Source organism: Schistocerca piceifrons, chromosome 7 (genome assembly GCF_021461385.2).
Source record: "Schistocerca piceifrons isolate TAMUIC-IGC-003096 chromosome 7, iqSchPice1.1, whole genome shotgun sequence".
Classification (NCBI taxonomy): Eukaryota; Metazoa; Arthropoda; class Insecta; order Orthoptera; family Acrididae; genus Schistocerca; species Schistocerca piceifrons.
In genome coordinates this window covers 191,065,295-191,086,200 of record NC_060144.1, presented here as the reverse complement: position 1 = coordinate 191,086,200, position 20,906 = coordinate 191,065,295, and the positions used below count along the sequence as shown (strand labels likewise).

General features: G+C 40.4%; 1 protein-coding gene across 1 annotated transcript in view; it reads left to right on the top strand.

Annotated features, from left to right (window-relative positions):
- Window positions 1-20,906, top strand: part of LOC124804844 (2-aminoethylphosphonate--pyruvate transaminase-like) — a 110,395-nt gene that overhangs the window by 85,629 nt on the left and 3,860 nt on the right. The window contains exons 5-7 of the mRNA XM_047265194.1: window positions 10,674-10,968; window positions 12,243-12,402; window positions 19,402-19,565. Coding sequence (XP_047121150.1) covers window positions 10,674-10,968; window positions 12,243-12,402; window positions 19,402-19,565 — 619 coding nt within the window. The remainder of the gene's footprint in view (window positions 1-10,673; window positions 10,969-12,242; window positions 12,403-19,401; window positions 19,566-20,906) is intronic.

Sequence of the window (20,906 nt, the reverse complement as noted above, 5' to 3'; positions counted from 1 at the left end):
GCTCAATACGCACTATCAACACTAGGAATAATAACAAACTACATAAAGACCTAAGATCACTTACCTTGGCCAAAAAAAGGGGTCCAGTATTCAGGAACATACATTTTCAATAAATTGCCAGCAACCATTAAAACGTGGTTACAGATAAAGCACGATTTAAACAGAGTCTAAATGACTTTTTGGTAGGCAACTCCTTCTACTCTACAAATGAACATTTTAACAATATTATGAGAAGGAAAGTTGCTACTCACCATTCAGCACAAGTGCTGAGTTGCGGATAGGCACAACAAAAAGATTTTCACACTTGAAGCTTTCAGCCAATGGCCTTTGTCAACAACTGACACACACATCCGCGTGCATGCATGCGCATGCACGCCCACACACACACACACACACACACACACACACACATTCACTCAAATGCAACTCACAAACACGACTGCAGTCTCAGGCAACTGAAACCACATTGCGTGCAGCAACAGCAGTGGATGATAGGAGTGGTGACTGTGTGGGGGAAAGGAGGAGGCTGTGGCAGGGCAGGGGAGTGATAGTATGATGGGGTTGGCAGACAGTGAAGTGCTGCAGTTTCGATGGAGGGCAGGAGAGAAGGTGGGAGGGGTGGGGTGGGGGGGTGGGGGGGGGGGGGGGAGGGGGTAGCGGAAAAGGAGAGAAATAAACAAAAAAATAATAAAATAAAAAAAGACTGGGTGTGGTGGGTGAATGACGGCTGTGTTGTGCTGAAATGGGAGCAGGGAAGGGGCTGGATGGGTGAGGACAGCGACTAACAAAGGTTGAGGCCAGGAGAGTTACGAGAACATATGATATATTGCAGGGAATGTTCCCATTTTCGCTATTCAGAAAAGCTGGTGTTGGTAGGAAGGATCCATATGGCACAGGCTGTGGAGCAGTCATTGAAATGAAGGATGTCATGTTTGGCAGCGTGTGCAGCAATAGAGGGGCCCACTTGTTTCTTGGCCACAGTTTGTCATTGGCCATTCATGTGGACAGACAGACTGTTGGTTGTCATGCCTACATAGAATGCAGCACAGTGGTTGCAGCTTAGCTTATAGACCACATGACTGGTTTCACAAGTAGCCCTACCTTTGATGGGATAGGTGAATTTAGTGACCAGACTGGAGTAGGTGGTGGTGGGAGGATGAATGGGACAGGTCTTGAATCTAGGTCTATTACAGGGGTATGAGCCATGAGGTAAGGGATTGGGAGCAGGGTTTGTGTAAGGATGGATGAGTATATTGTATAGGTTCAGTGGACAGCGGAATAAAACTTTGGGAGGGGTGGGAAGGATAGTGGGTATGACATTTCTCATTTCAGGTCACGATGAGAGGTAATCGAAAACCTGGCGGAGAATGTAATTCAGTTGCCCCAGTCCTGGGTAGGACTGAGTTACAAGGGGAATGTTCCTCTGTGGCCGGACTGTGGGACTTTGGGAGGTGGTGGGAGACTGGAAAGATAAGGCACGGGAGATTTGTTTTTGTACAAAGTTGGGAGGATAATTACGGTCAGTCAAGGCTTCACTGAAACCCTCTGTATATTTCAAGAGGGACTGATTGTCACTAGAGATGCGATGACCCTGGGTGGCTAGGCTGTATTGAAGAGACTTCTTCATATGGAATGGGTGGCAGTTGTCAAAGTGGAGGTACTGCTAGTGGTTAGTAGGTGTGATATGGGCAGAGGTGCTGATGTAGCCATCTATGAGGTGAAGGTCAACATCTAGGAAGGTGGCTTGTTGGGTTGAGTAGGACCAGATGAAGCAAATGGGGGAGAAGTTGTTGAGGTTCTGGAGGAATGTGGATAGGGTGTCTTCACCTTCAGTCCAGATAAGAAAGATGTCATAAATGAATCTGAACCAGGTGAGAGGTTTAGAATTCTGACTGTTTAGGAAGGATTCCTCTAGATGGCCCTCGAAGAGGTTGGCATAGGGTGGTGCCATGCGGGTGCCATTAGCCGTACCCCGGATTAGTTTGTAGGTAATACCTTCAAAGGAGAAGTAATTGTGGGTGAGGATACAGTTGGTCATGATGACTAGGAAGAAGGTTGTCGGTTTGGAATCCATCGGGCATTGGGAAAGGTGATGTCCAATAGTGGTAAGGCAATAGTGATGAGCAGGGCACCGTATGCTAAAGGGACAGGAACTGTGGAGAGTCGGTGGAGGAAATGGTCGGTATATTTTATATAGGAGGGTAGGTTCTGGGTAATAGGTTGAAGGTGCTGGTCTACGAGAGCAGAGATTCTCTCAGTGGGGGACAGTAACCGGTCACAGTGGAACAACGGAGCAATGGAGCGTCCTCGGTGGTTAGGTTAATGGACTTTAGGAAGCATGTAAAAGGGAGGAGTGCAGAGAATGACAGGGGTGAGTAGAGAGATGGAGTCCAGGGGGACGTTCTGGGATGGGCCTAAGGATTTGAGTAGTGACTGGAGATCCTGCTGGGTTCTGGGATGGGCCTAAGGATTTGAGTAGTGACTGGAGATCCTGCTGGGTTCTGGGATGGGCCTAAGGATTTGAGTAGTGACTGGAGATCCTGCTGGATTACCGGATTGGGGTCACTGTGGCAAGGTTTGTAGGTGGAAGTATTTGACAGCTGGTGGAGTCCTTCCGTCAGGTAATCCTTGCAGTTCAGAACAACAGTGTGGAGCCTTTGTCCGCAGGTAGGATTACAATGTCAGGATCAGATTTTAGATGTTGGACTGCAGTTCTTTCTGCAGATGTAAGGTTAGTCTGCATGTTGAGGGATTTGGGGAATGATGGTGAGGCAAGGTTTGTGGTTAAGGAACTCTGGAAAGTTAACAGGGGGTGGTTTGGGGGCATTTGGGGAGGATTGAAATGACTTAGGCAAGATTCAATTTTGGTCTTTGGTTGAGTCTGATTGCACTGGTGCTGATGCTCGCAGTGTGGTTTCAATTGCATGAGTGTGTGTGTACACGTGTGTGTCTATTGTTGACAGAGGCCATTGGCCAAAAGCTTTAAGTTTCAAAATCTTTTTGTTGTGCCTATCTGTGACTCAGAATCTCCACTATATGGTGAGTAACAACTTTACTTCTCATAATATTGCTACGTTCCATCCTGGATATCCATTGTTTGAACATCTTAACAGAGCTGTTAGACCACCTTATGTAAAAATATCTATTGTATATCAGTTTTGACTGGACTTGGTCACAACAGTCAAAATTAGGTGCTTTGTGTATGATAAATTTATTAAAATTGCATAACTATGTTTCATTACCCCCCCAAGAACCATGGACCTTGCCATTGGTGGGGAGCCTTGTGTGCCTCAGCGATACAGATAGCCATATCGTAGGTGCAACCACAATGGAAGGGTATCTGTTGAGAGGCCAGACAAACATGTCATTCATGAAGAGGGGCAGCAGCCTTTTCAGTAGTTGCAGGGGCAACAGTCTGGATGATTGACTGATCTGGCCTTGTAACACTAACCAAAATGGCCTTGCTGTGATGGTATTGCAAACACTGCAAGGGGAAACTACAGCCGTAATTTTTCCCGAGCGCATGCAGCTTTACTGTGTGATTAAATGATGATGGCGTCCTCTTGTGTAAAATATTCCGGAGGTAAAATAGTACCCCATTTGGATCTCCGGGCGGGGACTACTCAGGAGGACATAGTTATCAGGAGAAAGAAAAGTGGTGTTCTACGGATCGGAGCGTGGAATGTCAGATCCCTTAATCGGGCAGGTAGGTTAGAAAATTTAAAAAGGGAAATGGATAGGTTAAAGTTAGATATAGTGGGAATTAGTGAAGTTCGGTGGCAGGAGGAACAAGACTTTTGGTCAGGTTAATACAGGGTTATAAATACAAAATCAAATAGGGATAATGCAGGAGTCGGTTTAATAATGAATAAAAAAATGGGGGTGCGGGTAAGCTACTACAAACAGCATAGTGAACACATTATTGTGGCCAAGATAGACATGAAGCCCACGCCTACTACAGTAGTACAAGTTTATATGCCAACTAGCTCTGCAGATGATGAAGAAATTGAAGAAATGTATGATCAAATAAAAGAAATTATTCAGATAGTGAAGGGAGACAAAGATTTAATAGTCATGGGTGACTGGAATTCGGTAGTAGGAAAAGGAAGAGAAGGAAATGTAGTAGGTGAATATGGATTGGGGGAGAGAAATGAAAGAGGAAGCCACCTAGTAGAATTCTGTACAGAGCATAACTTAATCATAGCTAACACCTGGTTCATCATAAAAGAAGGTTGTATACATGGAAGAAGCTTGGAGATACTGACAGGTTTCAGATAGATTATATAATGGTAAGTCAGAGATTTAGGAACCAGGTTTTAAATTGTAAGACATTTCCAGGTGCAGATGTGGACTCTGACCACAATCTATTGGTTATGAACTGTAGATTAAAACTGAAGAAACTGCAAAAAGGTGGGAAGTTAAGGAGATGGGACCTGGATAAACTGAAAGAACCAGAGGTTGTACAGGGTTCCAGGGAGAGCATAAGGGAATAATTGACAGGAATGGGCGAAAGAAATACAGTAGAAGAAGAATGTGTAGCTTTGAGGAATCAAATAGTGAAGGCAGCAGAGGATCAAGTAGGTAAAAAGATGAGGGCTAGTAGAAATCATTGGATAACAGAAGAGATATTGAATTTAATTGATGAAAGGAGAAATTATAAAAATGCAGTAAATGAAGCAGGCAAAAAGGAATACAAACGTCTCAAAAATGAGATTGACAGGGAGTGCAAAATGGCTAAGCAGGGATGGCTAGAGGACAAATGTAGGGATGTAGAGGCTTATCTCACTAGGGGAAAGATAGATATTGCCTACAGGCAAATTAAAGAGACCTTTGGAGAAAAGAGAACCACTTGTATGAATATCAAGAGCGCAGATGGAAACCCAGTTCTAAGCAATGAAGGGAAAGCAGAAAGTTGGAAGGAGTATATACAGGGTCTATACAAGGGCGATGTACTTGAGGACAATATTATGGAAATGGAAGAGGATGTAGATGAAGATGAAATGGGAGATATGATACTGCGTGAAGAGTTTGACAGAGCACTGAAAGACCTGAGTCGAAACAAGGCCCCGGGAGTAGACAACATTCCATTAGAACTACTGACAGCCTTGGGAGAGCCAGTCCTGACAAAACTCTACCATCTCATGAGCAAGATGTATGAGACAGGTGAAATACCCTCAGACTTCAAGAAGAATATAATAATTCCAATCCCAAAGAAAGCAGGTGCTGACAGATGTGAAAGTTACTGAACAATCAGTTTAATATGTCACGGATGCAAAATACTAACGCGAATGCTTTACAGATGAATGGAAAAACTGGTAGAAGCCGACCTCAATGAAGATCAGTTTGGATTCCATAGAAATGTTGGAACACGTGAGGCAATACTGACCCTACGACTTATCTTAGAAGCTAGATTAAGGAAAGGCAAACCTACATTTCTAGCATTTGTAGACTTAGAGAAAGCTTTTGACAATGTTGACTGGAATACTCTCTTTCAAATTCTGAAGGTGGCAGGGGTGAAATACAGGGAGCGAAAGGCTATTTACAATTTGTACAGAAACCAGATGGCAGTTATAAGAATTGAGGGACATGATAGGGGAGCAGTGGTTGGGGAGGGAGTGAGACAGGGTTGTAGCCTATCCCCGATGCTATTCAATCTGTATATTGAGCCAGCAGTAAAGGAAACAAAAGAAAAATTCAGAGCAGGTATTAAAATCCATGGAGAAGAAATAAAAACTTTGAGGTTCACCGATGACATTGTAATTCTGTCAGAGACAGCAAAGGACTTAGAAAAGCAGTTGAACGGAATGGATAGTGTCTTGAAAGGAGGATCTAAGATGAACATCAATAAAAGCAAAACGAGGATAATGGAATGTAGTCGAATTAAGTAGGGTGATGCTGAGGGAATTAGATTAGGAAATGAGTCACTTAAAGTAGTAAAGGAGTTTTGCTATTTGGGGAGCAAAATAACTGATGATGGTCAAAGTAGAGAGGATATAAAATGTAGACTGGCAATGGCAAGGAAAGCGTTTCTGAAGAAGAGAAATTTGTTAACATCGAGTATAGATTTAAGTGTCAGGAAGTCGTTTCTGAAAGTATTTGTATGGAGCGTAGCCATGTATGGAAGTTAAACATGGACGATAACTAGTTTGGACAAGAAGCAAATAGAAGCTTTCGAAATGTGGTGCTACAGAAGAATGCTGAAGATTAGATGGGTAGATCATATAACTTATGAGGAGGTGATGAATAGGATTAGGGAGTAGAGGAGTTTGTGGCACAACTTGACTAGAAGAAGAGATTGGTTGGTGGGACATGTTCTGAGGCATCAAGGGATCACCAATTTAGTATTGGAGGGCAGCGTGGAGGGTAAAAATCGTAGAGGGAGACCAAGAGATGAACACACTAAACAGATTCAGAAGGATGTAGGTTGCAGTAAGTACTGGGAATGAAGAAGCTTGCACAGGATAGAGTAGCATGGAGAGCTGCATCAAACCAGTCTCAGGACTGAAGACCACAACAACAACAACATCTTTCATTTTGGCAATGTATTAATTCTGTAAATATTAGTGGTTCCAGTTTACTGTAATGTAGTCACATATTTCGACAATCTCTTGACAAATGATCAGGGTAGTGAGTATTGCATTCAGATGTTTTATGTTTTTTATGTTATGGTTTCTGGCTTGTTCCACACCCATGAGAATCATCTCATTCTTTGGTCTATAGAATGAAAACTGAATCTAATCTGATCTAATCTAATCTAATGTAATCCCTTGTTCTTGTAAATGTCAGTGCTAGGAATAGTTTTGTTTATGAGACAATTTTCATGTGCCTTTTTTGGGTCATCCCTTGAATTTACGTCTGTGGTGATCCATCTCTCAGTAATTCCCTTATTTGGATTTCTAGATAATAGGGGGCAAGCAATATATATGCAATAACCTATGTTGAGCAAAAGTACCGGGTGATCAAAAAGTCAGTATAAATTTGAAAACTGAATAAATCACGGAATAATGTAGATAGAGAGGAACAAATTGACACACATGCTTGGAATGACTTGGGGTTTTATTATAACCAAAAAAATACAAAAGTCCAAAAAATGTCTGACAGATGGCGCTTCATCTGATCAGAATAGCAATAATTAGCCTAACAAAGTAAGACAAAGCAAAGATGATGTTCTTTACTGGAAATGGTCAATATGTCCACCATCATTCCTCAACAATAGCTGTAGTCAAGGAGTAATGTTGTGAACAGCACTGTAAAGCATGTCTGGAGTTATGGTAAGGCATTGGTGTCGGATATTGTCTTTCAGCATCCCTAGAGATGTAGGTCAATCACAATACAGATGCAACTTCAGGTAATCCCAAACCCGGCGCATGTCGAAAGTGGCGGCTGAGCATACAATCATCACCAAACGACGCGCGCAAGAGATATTTCACGCGTCTAGCAATACTTTTTTTTTGTTCTAATAAAACCCATGTCATTCCAAGCATGTGTGTCAATTTTTACCTCTCTATCTACATTATTCCATGGTGTATCAAGTTTTCAAATTTATACTGACTTTTTCATCACCTGTTACTCCCATCCCTCCTACCAACAATGTAGGAAAAGACAGATTGCTGCTTACCATATAGAAGACAATTTGCACACAGGTATAATTAAAAGACACTTACATAAAGCTTTCGGCCACAGGCTTCGCCAGCAAAAGAGAAACACACACCATTGTTACAGACAAGCAGCACACATCATGTACTCCAGCATTTTGGCCCAAGATGCTGGTGTTGGCGGTCATGTGTGCATGATGTGTGCTGCTTGTATGCGTGAATGGTGTGTTTCTCTTTTGCTGATGAAGACTGTGGCCGAAAGATTTATGTGAAGTTTGTTGTAATTGTGCCTCTCTGTAACTCAACATGTCTTTTATAGTAAGTAGCAATCTGTCTTTTCGTACATTGCTGATATTCCTACCTGAGGTTCCCATCTCTCCTATGTAATTTTTTATTTTTAAATTTTCTGGCTTTAGCTGATTAAATTCTAACAGTATTGTTCCACAGCAAACACTAGTTACTGTTATTTCAACTACTTGTCCATAATGATCTGAGATTGTAGCATTTATTACTTGCACCGTTTGCCTTGTCTGAGGAATATTTGTAATCGCATGGTTTATCAATGTTTTTGAGATCTCAACATCTTGTTGGGCTTTATACGTGGTGTTTTTTTCCACTGTGCACAAACTGTAGGGATTGATCGATGAGAGGATATGGAACAAAAAAGGTCTAATGAACTTATGTCTGAAAATGCATAGTTTTCATGCTAGGGACCATTTATTCAATCATATTTTATTACACTGACTGTACCATGCAGCCACAATTACAGTATGCATGGTTTCCTCCTAGAGTGTGGTACTGTTCCTCACACGTCACACCCTATCACCCTCTCCTGCCATAATAAATGGTAATCTTGTGTCAGATTCACTTCTCTTGCTGACTCACCTTGTAGTAGGTGTGATACAGCATCGTATACAATGGTTACATGTTCAAATCGAGAGCTTGCCGACATGGTGTTCACTTATGGAAAGGCAAATGGCAATGGTTTGAGGGCAGCAAGGTTGTATCAGGAGACCTATACCCATGGATAAGAACCAAAGCATTCAATGTTTGCAATATTGTTTTGCCTTTTGTCTGAAACAGTGTCAATTCAGGAAGCAGGAAATCATGAATGATGTACTCGAAGTTTTTGGACACCAGACTTGGAGGAAAATGTGATTATCACTGTGGAAGGCTACCACCAAGTCAGTAGCAGGCAGCTGGCCCACTAGTACAAAAAAAGCCAGACAGCCTTGTGGAACATACTCCACCACAACTGTTATTACCACTATGACTTACAGTGTCTCCAGGGCTTACTAGTGACAGACTTTCCACATCAGGAGCAGTTTTGTCACTGGTTTCTTCACCAGGTACCCACTATTCTGGGATTTGTGTCATCCATCCTGTTCACAGATGAGGTTACCTTTATGTGGAGCGGTATCTTCACCTTTCCTAACACCCATCTGTGCAATAGTATGCAGAACACCCACGGTATGGTGACAGTAAATCATCAATATCAGTGCAGACGAAATGTGTGGGCTGGGATAATTAGCAACCATATTTTGGGACCAGTCTTCCTTCCACATCACCTAACAAGCCAGAACTATTGGCATTTCTTGCAGGTGACTTTGCCTCCTCTGCTGGAAGAAGTGCTATTGATGATTTGAAGGGCTATGGGGCTGCTACATGATGGTGCTCCAGCCCACTTCACCATTAATGTCTGGACGCATCACAATTGTGTCTTCCTTGGCTGGTGGATTGGACAAGGGGGTTGGGTTGGGTTGTTTGGGGGAGGTCATCGGTCTCATTGGATTAGGGAAGGACGAGGAAGGAAGTCGGCCGTGGCCTTTCAAAAGGAACCATCCCGGCATTGGCCTGGTGCGATTTAGGGAAATCATGGAAAACCTAAATCGGGATGGCCGGATGCGAGATTGAACCGTCATCCTCCCAAATGCGAATCCAGTGTGCTAGCCACTGTGCCACCTCGCTTGGTAGACAAGGGAGTCCAGCTGCGTGGCTGCAAGTATCATGTATGTGGAGCATACTGCAGATTTGGAGACACTGGAGCAGCATATTCATGCTGCCTTTGACACTGTTTGGATGCAGCCTGACCGATACGAACATGGGAGACAGAACATGCTACAGCGTGTACATGTGTGTTGAGGCACATTTTTCAACACATATTGTAACTGTGGCTGTGTGGTACAGTGTGTATTAGACCACAATCTCTCTGTAACAATGTATGATTGAAAAAATGGTCTCGAGCATGGAAACCATCATTTCCGGACATAAGTTTATTAGATCTTTTTTGTTCTGTATCCTCTAATCGATCAATCCTTAAGAGTTTGTACATGGAGGAAAAAAATCACACTGCACACCTAACTTGAGATTGTAGATATTTATCAGATCACAGAAACTTCTGTATGAAAATATACTTTCATGTATCAATATTCATATCCCCCATTATAACTATGTTCAAGAAATTATCTATTGTCTGACATAGAAGCACTTATAGTTCTTTTTAAAAAAGAAAAAAGAAATATTTTATTTGTGAGTTAGGTGATCAGTACAGACCCTGCAAGTTTATTTGCACAGCTGCTCCTTCAGAAAGCACTTATGAAGCAGTAATTTACTTCATACCATTGCTTACATACATTGCAATTACCCCTCCCTTATATTTAGTTCTATAGAAATGAATTAATCTTTTATAGTTCTCTAGATTGCAAATACTTATTTCATTCTCTCCCAGGCTGTGCTCTGACATAATGAAAACTTGGAAAACCTGTAGCGTCTCAGCAGATGTACTCCAAGTGTGGACCATGGAAGAGCAAAATGTACAAATACTGAGTCATGAAAGTGCACCAGGAGCTTAGTTTAAATGCTATTGAAACACAAAATTATCTCTCATTTGCATATGATGTTTGCAGGGCAATACCAAATACAAATGAAATATTTATATTACACTGAACTGAAAAGTAAGCCATGATGGACTGGAACACAACTCTTAAAAATCTACAGATTGTAAGTTTTCAGAAAGCCTGTTCTAGATAGTAATCATAATGTAATGCAACTTAGGTAAGACAACTTCTCTGTTCACAGGTGGAAAAATTTATCTCTGAAAGCCAGCATGTTTACTCTGCAGTGTCAGCTGTCCACTTGGAGACAAGTTCTGGTGTAATAAACCCAGCAACTGAGTTGGGAAAAGTATTAATGCAGCTACAAAAGAGGCCTCTCTTCATCTTGGATGGTATGAGTAGCATAGGTGGTGTCTCATTTACACTGGATAATCCTGCATCACCTGATGTTCTGGTTACATCTGCTAACAAGTGCCTGCAGTCTGTGCCTGGCTGTGCCATCATCATTGCAAGAAGAGCTGTATTTGAGCAGTGCAAAGGTTACAGTCAAAGCTTATATCTTAATTATGTACTTAACATATTGTTCATTGTGCAGTCATTTCAGTGACTGTGTGTCTCAGCCAAGGAAATTTTTAAGGATAAAGAACAAGTCCAGGAATAAATCAGAACAAGCCAACAGATATTATAAACTGTGTAGTCAGCTTGTATGTTGTGGTCTTCAGTCCACAGACTGCTTTGATGCAGCTGTCTCTGATGCCCTATCCTGCGCAAGCCTCTTTGTCTCCAAATAACTACCAGCAACAACAACCTACATACTTCTGAATTTACTTACTGTATTCATCTCTTGATCTCTCTCTACGATATTACCCCCCCCCCCCCCCCACCCCCTTCCAAACATTTCCCTCCAATACTAAATTCAAGATCCCTTGATGTCTCAGAACGTGTTGTATCAACTGATTCTTTATTCTAGCCAGGTTGTGCCACAAATTTCTTTTCCCACCAGTTCTAATCAGTACCTCATCATTACTTACATGATCTGCCTATCTAATGTTCAGCATTCTTCTGTGGCACCAAAGCTTCTATTCTCTTCCTGTCTAAACAGCTTACCATCCACATTTCACTTCCATGCATCGCTACACCCCAGACAAAGGCCCTCAGAAGACTTCCTAACACTTAAATCTATATTTGATGTTAACAAATTTTTCTCTTCTTCAGAAACACTTTTCTTGCCATTGCCAGTCTACATCTTATGTTCTCTCTATTTCAGCAAAGCTTATCTTCTACTTGAAGTGTCCAATTTCCTTATCTACTTCCCTCAGCATCACCTGATTTAGCTTAAATAGTATTTGTTCATGAACACATCTGTGCTCTATTTTTATTTGCAGTGGATAGATATAGACATGCAATTCAACATGCACAAATGTTGCTACATTAAGAAAAATTGTATTTTCGTTAAAAATAAAGGCATCCAAAACTTCCAACATTAACTACATTTTTTTACACAAATCAGTTATGATGGTGTTACAGTTTTTTAGATTCTAATTTTTGGAGAGATTTATTTTTATGTGTAGGGCATCATTTTTCAGTACCTTCAGATGAGATTATTTGTTACAGTTTGTTCCATGAACTAAATGGAGCTTCTATCTGGTACAAGACAGTTTAGAGAAAGTTGTTTCCATTCACCATACTTTCCTGGAACTCCACAACAGTGAATTAAGAGATGAATTTGTACTGTTACTGATTATTCCTTATATAACAGATAACTGGTGTGATGTAAGTGTGTGTAAAGTGATCCCAAAACTTTGTTTTTCAGGAAATTGCCGCAGCTTGAGCTTAGACTTGTGCTCACAGCTGGATGGCTTGGATACATGTGGACAGTTTCGCTTTACACCCCCCACACATTGTCTTCTTGCACTACACAGAGCTCTCGGAGAGCTGAAATCTGAAGGTGGAGTATCTGCCCGAGTGAAAAGGTAACAACTTATTTAATCTTACTGTAAAGTTGCCTGTGGTAGCCGCCTGCTGTTATGTTACAATATTCCAGTGTGACTTCATATACATTAGTACTCCCCCTTCACAAAACCATCAACCTTTGCACCAGTTTGGATAGTCTCACAGTTTAACATCTCACTCAAACTTCTCACTCCGTGTGGCGTTCCATTACCTTCTCCCAAACACTCAAGAAACACAGCACTCATCACCATCCCAGTCATCTTTTTCTTGCTGGCTTCAAGTTTCCAGTGGAGTGATTTCCTGCATTAACTGTTGAACATTATGATAATAATAAAAAGCCTCCCATCCACTGTAAGAACTGTAAACACTGCATCTGTCACCTGAAATTTATAGCTATTAAATTTTCACCTCTATAAATTATGCAAGGAACAGAGGTAACAACTAACTATAAAGTGAAGACATCGAGTGGCTGGCATGCAAAAACAAGTCTAAAAATGTCTCAGCCCTGTCACAGCCACCCTTCCACACCTTATCTATTTGCATTTAGCATTCTTTCTCTCCCTAGTTCTGTATATTTGTGTGCCTTATTTTTTCATTTTAAATGCTATTTCTTCTATTTTTGCTTGCCCTAATTTTTATCCACCAATCTCTTTGAAATTTTGGAAGTTTATGAAATGGAAGATTAGGACTTAACGTCCCATCAGGAAAGGGCTCATTAGGCATGACTGGAATCTCACAAACCAATAGAATTTTATATGTCTCACAGTCATTTTACATTTGTTTCTGTCTGGAAGTCAGTAATAGATATCTCACTTCCATCATAAATATTGTTGGAAAGAAATATAATCTACATCAGCATCTACAGGATTACTCTGTAATTCACAATTAAGTGCCTGGCAGAGAGTTCAATGTATCACCTTCAAACTATTTCTCTACCATCCGACTCTTGAACAGCACATGGGAAAAACAAGCACTTAAAAATATCTGTGTGACCTCTGATTTCTCTTATTTTTATCATAATGATCATTTTTCCCTATATTTTCACAACCAGAGGAGAAAGTTGGCGGTTGAAATTTCACACGAAGATCCTGTCACAATGAAAAATGCCTTTGCTTTAATGATTGCCCATGGCACACTCGCCTCTATTTCACAATAATACAAAATGAGCTGTCCTTCTTTGAACTTTTCTGATGTTCTCCATCAGTCCCACCTGATGCAGATAGCACACCACACCACAATACTCCAGAAGAGTGTGGTGTAAGGAGTCTTTTTAATAGACTAGTTACATTTTCTAAATTTTCTTGTAATATATCATAGTGTTTGGTCTGCTTTTCATGCAACATTGTCTATGTGATTGTTTCTATTAAAGTTATTCATAATTGTAATCCCTAAATATTTAATTGAATTTACAGCCTCTAGATTTGTGCGACCAAAATTTAATGGATTTATTTTAGTACTCCTGTGGATGACTTCATGCTTTTCATTATTTAGAGTCAATTATCACTTTTCAAGCCATACAGATATCTTTGGTTTTCATCGACTGATGACTTTACAAGACTGTAAATGACAGCACCATCTACAAACAATTAAATGTTGTTTATGTAGATCAAGTACAGTGGAGCGCCTATAACATTTCCTGGGGGAACACCAGATATTGCTTCTGTTTTACTTGATGACTTTTCATCAGTTTCTACGAACTGTGACCTTTCTGACAGGAACTCATGAATCCAGTTGCACAACTGAGGTGATCTCCATAGGCATGCATTTTGATTAGAATTCTCTTGTGAGGAATGACCCCAAAAGCCTTCTGGAAATCTAAAAATATGAAATCAATTTGAGATCCTGTATATAGCATTCATTACTTCATGAGAATAAGGAGCTAGCTGTGTTTTACAAGAATGATATTTTCTGAATCCATGCTATTTGTCAATAAATTGTTTTCTTTGAGGAATTTCATAATGTTTGAACACGTTAAATGTTCTAAAATCCTACTGCAAATCGACATGAGTGGTATGGCTCTGTAATTCAGCGGATTACCTCTATTTCCCTTCTTGGATATTGGTATGACTTGTGCAACTTTCCTGTCTTTATGTATGGATCTTTTGCCAAGTGAGCAGTTGTAGATGGTTGATAAGTATAGAGCCATTTTATCAATGTATTCTGAAAGGAACCTGACTGATATACAATTTGGACTGGAAGCCTTGGCTTTGTTAAGTGATCGAAGCTGTGTTGCTGCACCAAGGATATCCACTTCTAAGTCACTCATGTTGGCAGTTGTTCTTGATTTGAAGTCTGGAATACTTACTTTTTCTTCTTTGGTGAAGGAGATTTGAAAACATGTTTTATACCTTTAAATGCTAAAACCTCTATAAGAAAATGTATCTCTGATGTGTAAGTATTACCCAATAAAGCAAGCCATACACTTCATCATAGTGGTAACTAACTTGGTTATGTGATTAGTGTGTTGTTATTTTGCAGTGAAGGATGGAAAGTGACTGCAAAAAATAATTTCACATGCAAAAGTAATGATTTGCTGTTAATACCATTAAACTGATTGACAATGAGAAGGAGAAACAAGTGGCAGTGCCAATTGAAAAGTCAAACCTGTTAGCAAAATGTTAAAAGCTGATTAAATTGATAGTGTGAAAATTTTGGAAGGAGGGATAGAATGTCAAGCAGGATTCAATTATCTAAGTCATAGAAGAAGAAAAAATACCTCACTGATTATATGGATAAAAGTGTTACTAGGCAGCAGTTTCTGTGACTTTATGAAAAACAGAAAAACACCGATGTGAGGAAACTTCACAGTATACTTTCATAGAGCTGAAAGTCAAGAGCAGCAACAAAATTATGAGAGAAATAGCCGTATGTGGCCAGAATAACCAAGTAATCACCTATGAATGAGGCAACACAGATTGAAAAAGCATGCATTAGATTTTTATGAAGAAATGAAGCATCAGAGTGAAAGCGACATTGATTTATTTGGACATATAACACTGTCACAGTCATAGTGAGGAAGGAGTATTGTAAAAAAAACAGTGCCAGTAAAGTTTAATAGTCATCATATACAGGTCATTGGCAAATAGACATATGGTGTGTGGCAGCAATCCACGTACAAGACTGAAGCATATGCTGTTAATACCTCCACTCTCTTTCTTGGGTGTAAAAACAACAATGCTGCCACCCTGGCCTGGCCTCCAGTTCAGTTTGTTGACTTGTACAATAAACATAATCGTCACAAGAGTTACCAGCAATACTTACTTGCAGGAAGCAGATTTATTTTACATCTGCCATTTGCTGTTTTTATTATACTGTGAATGAAAGATGTGAAACACACAGAAGGGAAGGAGGAAAAGAAATGAAACTTCAGAGGTTGGGAGGATTTGTGATGTTATTTCACTGCTTACAAAATCGAAAAAAAGAAAGAAAAAACCAACACCTTGGCAGTATGAGCCTGTTTATCAGTATGATGTTGCAGTCACTGCATCCTGCAGCATGCATTGGTTCCATTGAGAATGATGTCATGAAGTCACTGTATTCTCTTCCAAGGTGAGCTGGCCCACAACTGTTGGAACTCATTCTTGATGTCACGGATACTGGTGCTGGGACAAAGTTGACGTCTGAGCTGGTCCCACGTATGCACTATTGGGGACAGATTTGAGGATCTTTCTGGCCTTGGGAGTCCCTCAACATCACACAGACAATTCATAGGCACATGCTACGTGTGGACAACAATTGTCCTGTCGAAAAGTTGCACCACAATACTGTCACATGAGAGGCAACATATGAAGGATCAAGAAAGTCTGTTGTATGCTGTTGTGCCATCAGATTCCCCCAATCACTACCAGCCTTGACCTGAAATCATACCATATTGCTCCCCACCCCATGACACAGGAATAACACTGCTGTGCCTCTCAAAAATATTGTAAGAAAGGGACCTTTCCCCAAGTCACCACCACAGCTGCTCACGGTGGTCATCTGGGCTAGTGCAGAAACATAATTGATTGTTGAACAATCTGTGATGCCGTTCATCTACAGTCCGTGCTTCCCCGTCATGGCACCACTCCAAATGCATCCATCTGCATTGTGGTGTTAATGGCAGCCTACACAAGGGACGGTAATTCTCCAGTCCAGGTGCTGCTTGTCTCCAATTAATGGTGCAGGATGACACAGAATGTTACAATGAGTCCATTACATTTTCTTCAATGGCAGGCACAATTGTGAAAAGATTACTTTTTTGTCGGTGCACAATATGGCGATCCTCCCTTGTGTGGCTGACAGGAACCTCGACAATGAGTGCACTGTCTTCAGGTTTCCATCCAGTCTAACATTGGACCACTGTCACATCTGAATGCCCCACAGATCTGAATTTTGCACGATTCGACCAGCTGGCCAAATGGAGACCTGCAGTGACACCCCTTTCAAATTCTGTCAGGGGCTAACAACATTATCTCAGATGAGGATGTGGCATCCCATGTCCTTCACAGTGAACAGTCGACATCTGATGATGTTTTCATCCATTATGTGCCCTACCAAGCCTGGTATCAACACCAAATATGAACAACATTAACACATTCTGGTGGCCATTCTACCTGCCACAGAAAACTCAACTCTAAACTGACTGGTTTGGGCAGGGACATCATCTTCAGCACATTTCTCATAGTTACAGTGCTTTGTTACACTATTCTGTTACCATCATTGAAACCCACCTGTCTCTCCTTCTCCTGCTTGGCAAAACTTGCCTATAGTTATTGGCACAGTCATTTCCTTTCATCTCACAATGCCTGCTTCTAAACAGCTGGTGTTGCTATGCCCATTAATGTGTGCGTGTCTTACATTTCTTTGTTCCTTTGATCAGCTATATCTCAACCAATAACTTCCATCACTTTTGTTTTTTCATATGGGAATGTAGAATACTTTTCTCATCTCTGTCAACTTGAATGCAGATGATTGTTCAGTCATCCAATGTGCTTATCTGTTTACACTGTAGTCATTGATCAGAGGGATCCCCAAGTCATTGCAACATTTGAGGGATTTTCAATAAAAAAAAGAAAGTTACATACTATTATGGCAGGCCAACTACATTTTACTGAATGCTGCAGTACCCTTTAAAGTGACACACACATATATGTCACTATTTTCCAACGTAGTTACTAAGTCGCTGTAAACAACAGCTGGAACATTCTACCAATTGTTCAATTCCTCAACAATACAAATCCATTCCTTGGTCACAGATCTGTTCAAAAATCGCTGTATGAATGCCCTTATCATCTGAAGATTTACAATTACTGTGAATCAGTTTCTCAATTGCCTGGACATTATTGTCTGTGGTCAAAGTCATTGCCTTCCTTCCTGGACAGCATCACCTGTGTCTGTATGGGCTTGATTAAATTGTTGGCATCATTTCACTACTGCTAGATGCGACATTGCATTTGGTCCATATACAACCATACTTTCATGGTCAGTGTGCAATTTAGACATTTTGTTCAAGGAATCATACTGTCCCATGTTCTTCAACTGTGGGGTACGTTACCAGATGCAATGCCATTTCACTCCCTCGCTGTGATGCACTTGTTATCAATACCACAGCAGAACTGTCTCTCAAGAATCCCAGAACACACACTCTCTTCTGATGATGTGCCACCCTTGCTGTGCAATGGTCTTAGTGTGGGATAACATGTGTAACTTGCTTTTTGAAGCCCCTTGCAATTTTTTCAGTGTACTGTGTACTGTCAGTGGCAAGCAAAGCTGGAGTTTGGTAAATAGGGTAGTATAACACACATTTTCACATAAATTTACAGGGTGTTACCCATAAAACTGGTAAGCCTCGCACCCGCTATGCAAGTAACAATGAACTAATTAAAAAAGAACAGATAATAGTAACGTTAAAAACATGTAGTTACCTGTTTAAATGAGATGCTGGAAGTGAGGGCCGTAGGGATCCAGGCATTGCTGACTTCATATGATGACATTACCAGCAACATTCTGTGATTCTGAGGTGTGATGTTCTTTTCTCTAATAATTTCTTGTTTAAGATCGTCTGCTGTGCAAGGATATCAGCAAACACTTTGCTTTTTAGCAAAGTCCGGGGATCTTGGGGGACAGAAATCTCTAGTGATATGTCTGTTTTCAGGGAGCATGTTGGTGATGTGGGCCATACTTTGGTTCGATATGCGAGCGATCACTCCATCTTATTGGAATACTGCATACAGCGTCTCTGCATCCATTAATTGTGTATAGAAAGAGTCAAAGACCTCTAGATATTTGGCACTGTTTAAGATGCAATTGAAAAATGTGGGCCAACAATGTGCATGCCGGACAAAGCACACCAAACACCATCTTCTCTGAGTGGAGAGGTTCTTTGTATAAAATATATTGGATGTCCTGTAACCAGTATCTGCAATTCTGGGAGTTTACATAATCTGACAAATGAAACTTGGCCTCATCTGACATGAAGTAAAGCAAGGGGCCAAGTAACCGTTAGCAATTGATGTTAACAGCCAGTTACAATAATTAACTCTTTTTTTTCTGATTACCAACTCTCGCAGTGTACTCACACAATAGGCAAGAATCTCAATATCAAAATGCTGTTATAATGCCCCATTTCTGTAACAACTTGACAATATGATCTTCTAACAACTGATGCACTCAATTTTACGATAAAATGCAGTGCAGCCAACTTTTGAGACATTGTTGTCACTTCATAAGTGATTCACCTAGACATGATTAACCATTACATGAGGCATGTTGGTTTTATGTGTGGCACCCAGTACTTAAGATTGGCTGTCATTATACTGTACGAAAATGAGTTATTCCTAACAATAAAATGATTAAGTGACTTTACAGGTTTTATGTAATAAGTATCATTATGTGCAGAAAGAAACTGATATATTTTAGCCTACTCATTTTTGATGTCATTTAATGAACCACAGTCTTTCTTTTACTAATAAAAGAGCTGTTTCATGAAGAAATAATCCTCAGAGATGCTAAAATAAAAATTATTTTGCCATTGCAAACAGGTATCGTGAGAACTGCCAAACTTTACAACACGGGATGGAGCAACTGGGATTCCAGAAACTGGTTAAGTTGCCAGAGCATGAAAGCCACATTATAACTTCATATCTCTGCCCCAAGCATCCCAACTTTGCTTTCGACACTTTCTACTCTCATCTGAGCAATAAAGGTTTGTTTGCCACAATATAAGTGTTGTTCATATTACATTTAAGATTGCTAAAGATACATGTTATTGTATTGTATAACTATGCTGCTACTGATGATGATGATGATGATGATTTTGATTTTAAAGGGACTACGCTTCATGGCCATCACTACCTTTTTGTTTTAGAATGTAGTGCAAAACTGATCTTGACAACATGAGGGAGCACTGGATAAACTGGAAATATGCCATTCTTAAGAAAATGAATTAGATACTTTGCTGGAAAAGTAATGACTCAGTATATCGTGGTAGAGAGGAACATTGTTGGAGGCCCCTGAAGCCTTGACTGCAGTGGGACAAACTCTGTGCTCAATCCAACATGTAATTTGGCAGACTGATAAACAATATACAGTAAAACTTGAATTCTCTCCTAAATTTCAGGACTCACTGGATGACTGTTTCATCATCTGCTAAGAGAGGTGCTCTCAGCTTCATCCCCATTCTCAGCTTAGCAAGTACAGTACACTCAGTGAAGATATGTCCCATTATTAAGATGGCCACCACAAATATCTTGGGTTGGGTCTTCATTTAATAGAAGAAAACACTGGATGAAAATTATGTGGCCAGTGTTTAGTCTGCAAAAGACTCACTCTCTCTTCTTAATTGTTCTTTGTTTGCTAGTAGTGGTGGTGGTTTTTTACTCTATTTCACAGACTTTTAGGTGGAGGTGTACATTTTTTGAATTATGAGATTTAGTAGCTCCCTTGTGAAAGATTCATTTGTCTTTCAGTCATAAAGTTCACTTCCTACGATACCCACATGAGTTGGTATCCATACAAAGCTTACCTTAAGACCTGCAGTTTAATGTTTGTCCAGTAGGTCATTACTTTATTAATACGAAAATATTCCATGAATAACATGTCAATTGCTCGAAGGCAGCAACCCACATGACCAAAATGCTGCATTTGCTCTTTAAAGATCACTGTCTGTAACCATTATTATGCACAAACATGCAACCACCTCTTTCACTGTCCCTAGACCAATTTGTGTAGAACACTGTCAGGTTGAAGTGAACATTAATTACTGAAAGGATCAACTGACTGTACACAATATGGATTTCCTTTGGGTTTTTCAAATATGTCAAAATAACATGATGTTCTGGCAAAATATGATGCAAGAAGTTGAACTGTAGTGAGAGGGTTCCTTCCAGTTTGCAAACTCTATGTCAATTTGTAAATAGTGTTTGTCACTCCTCGTTAACCTTCAATGGATACCATTGATGATTTACCCTTTGACAGATTATTACTAATCTATTAAGTTTCAAAGATGTAGCCATGCAAATTCCAACTCCTCCAACGATAAATCAGT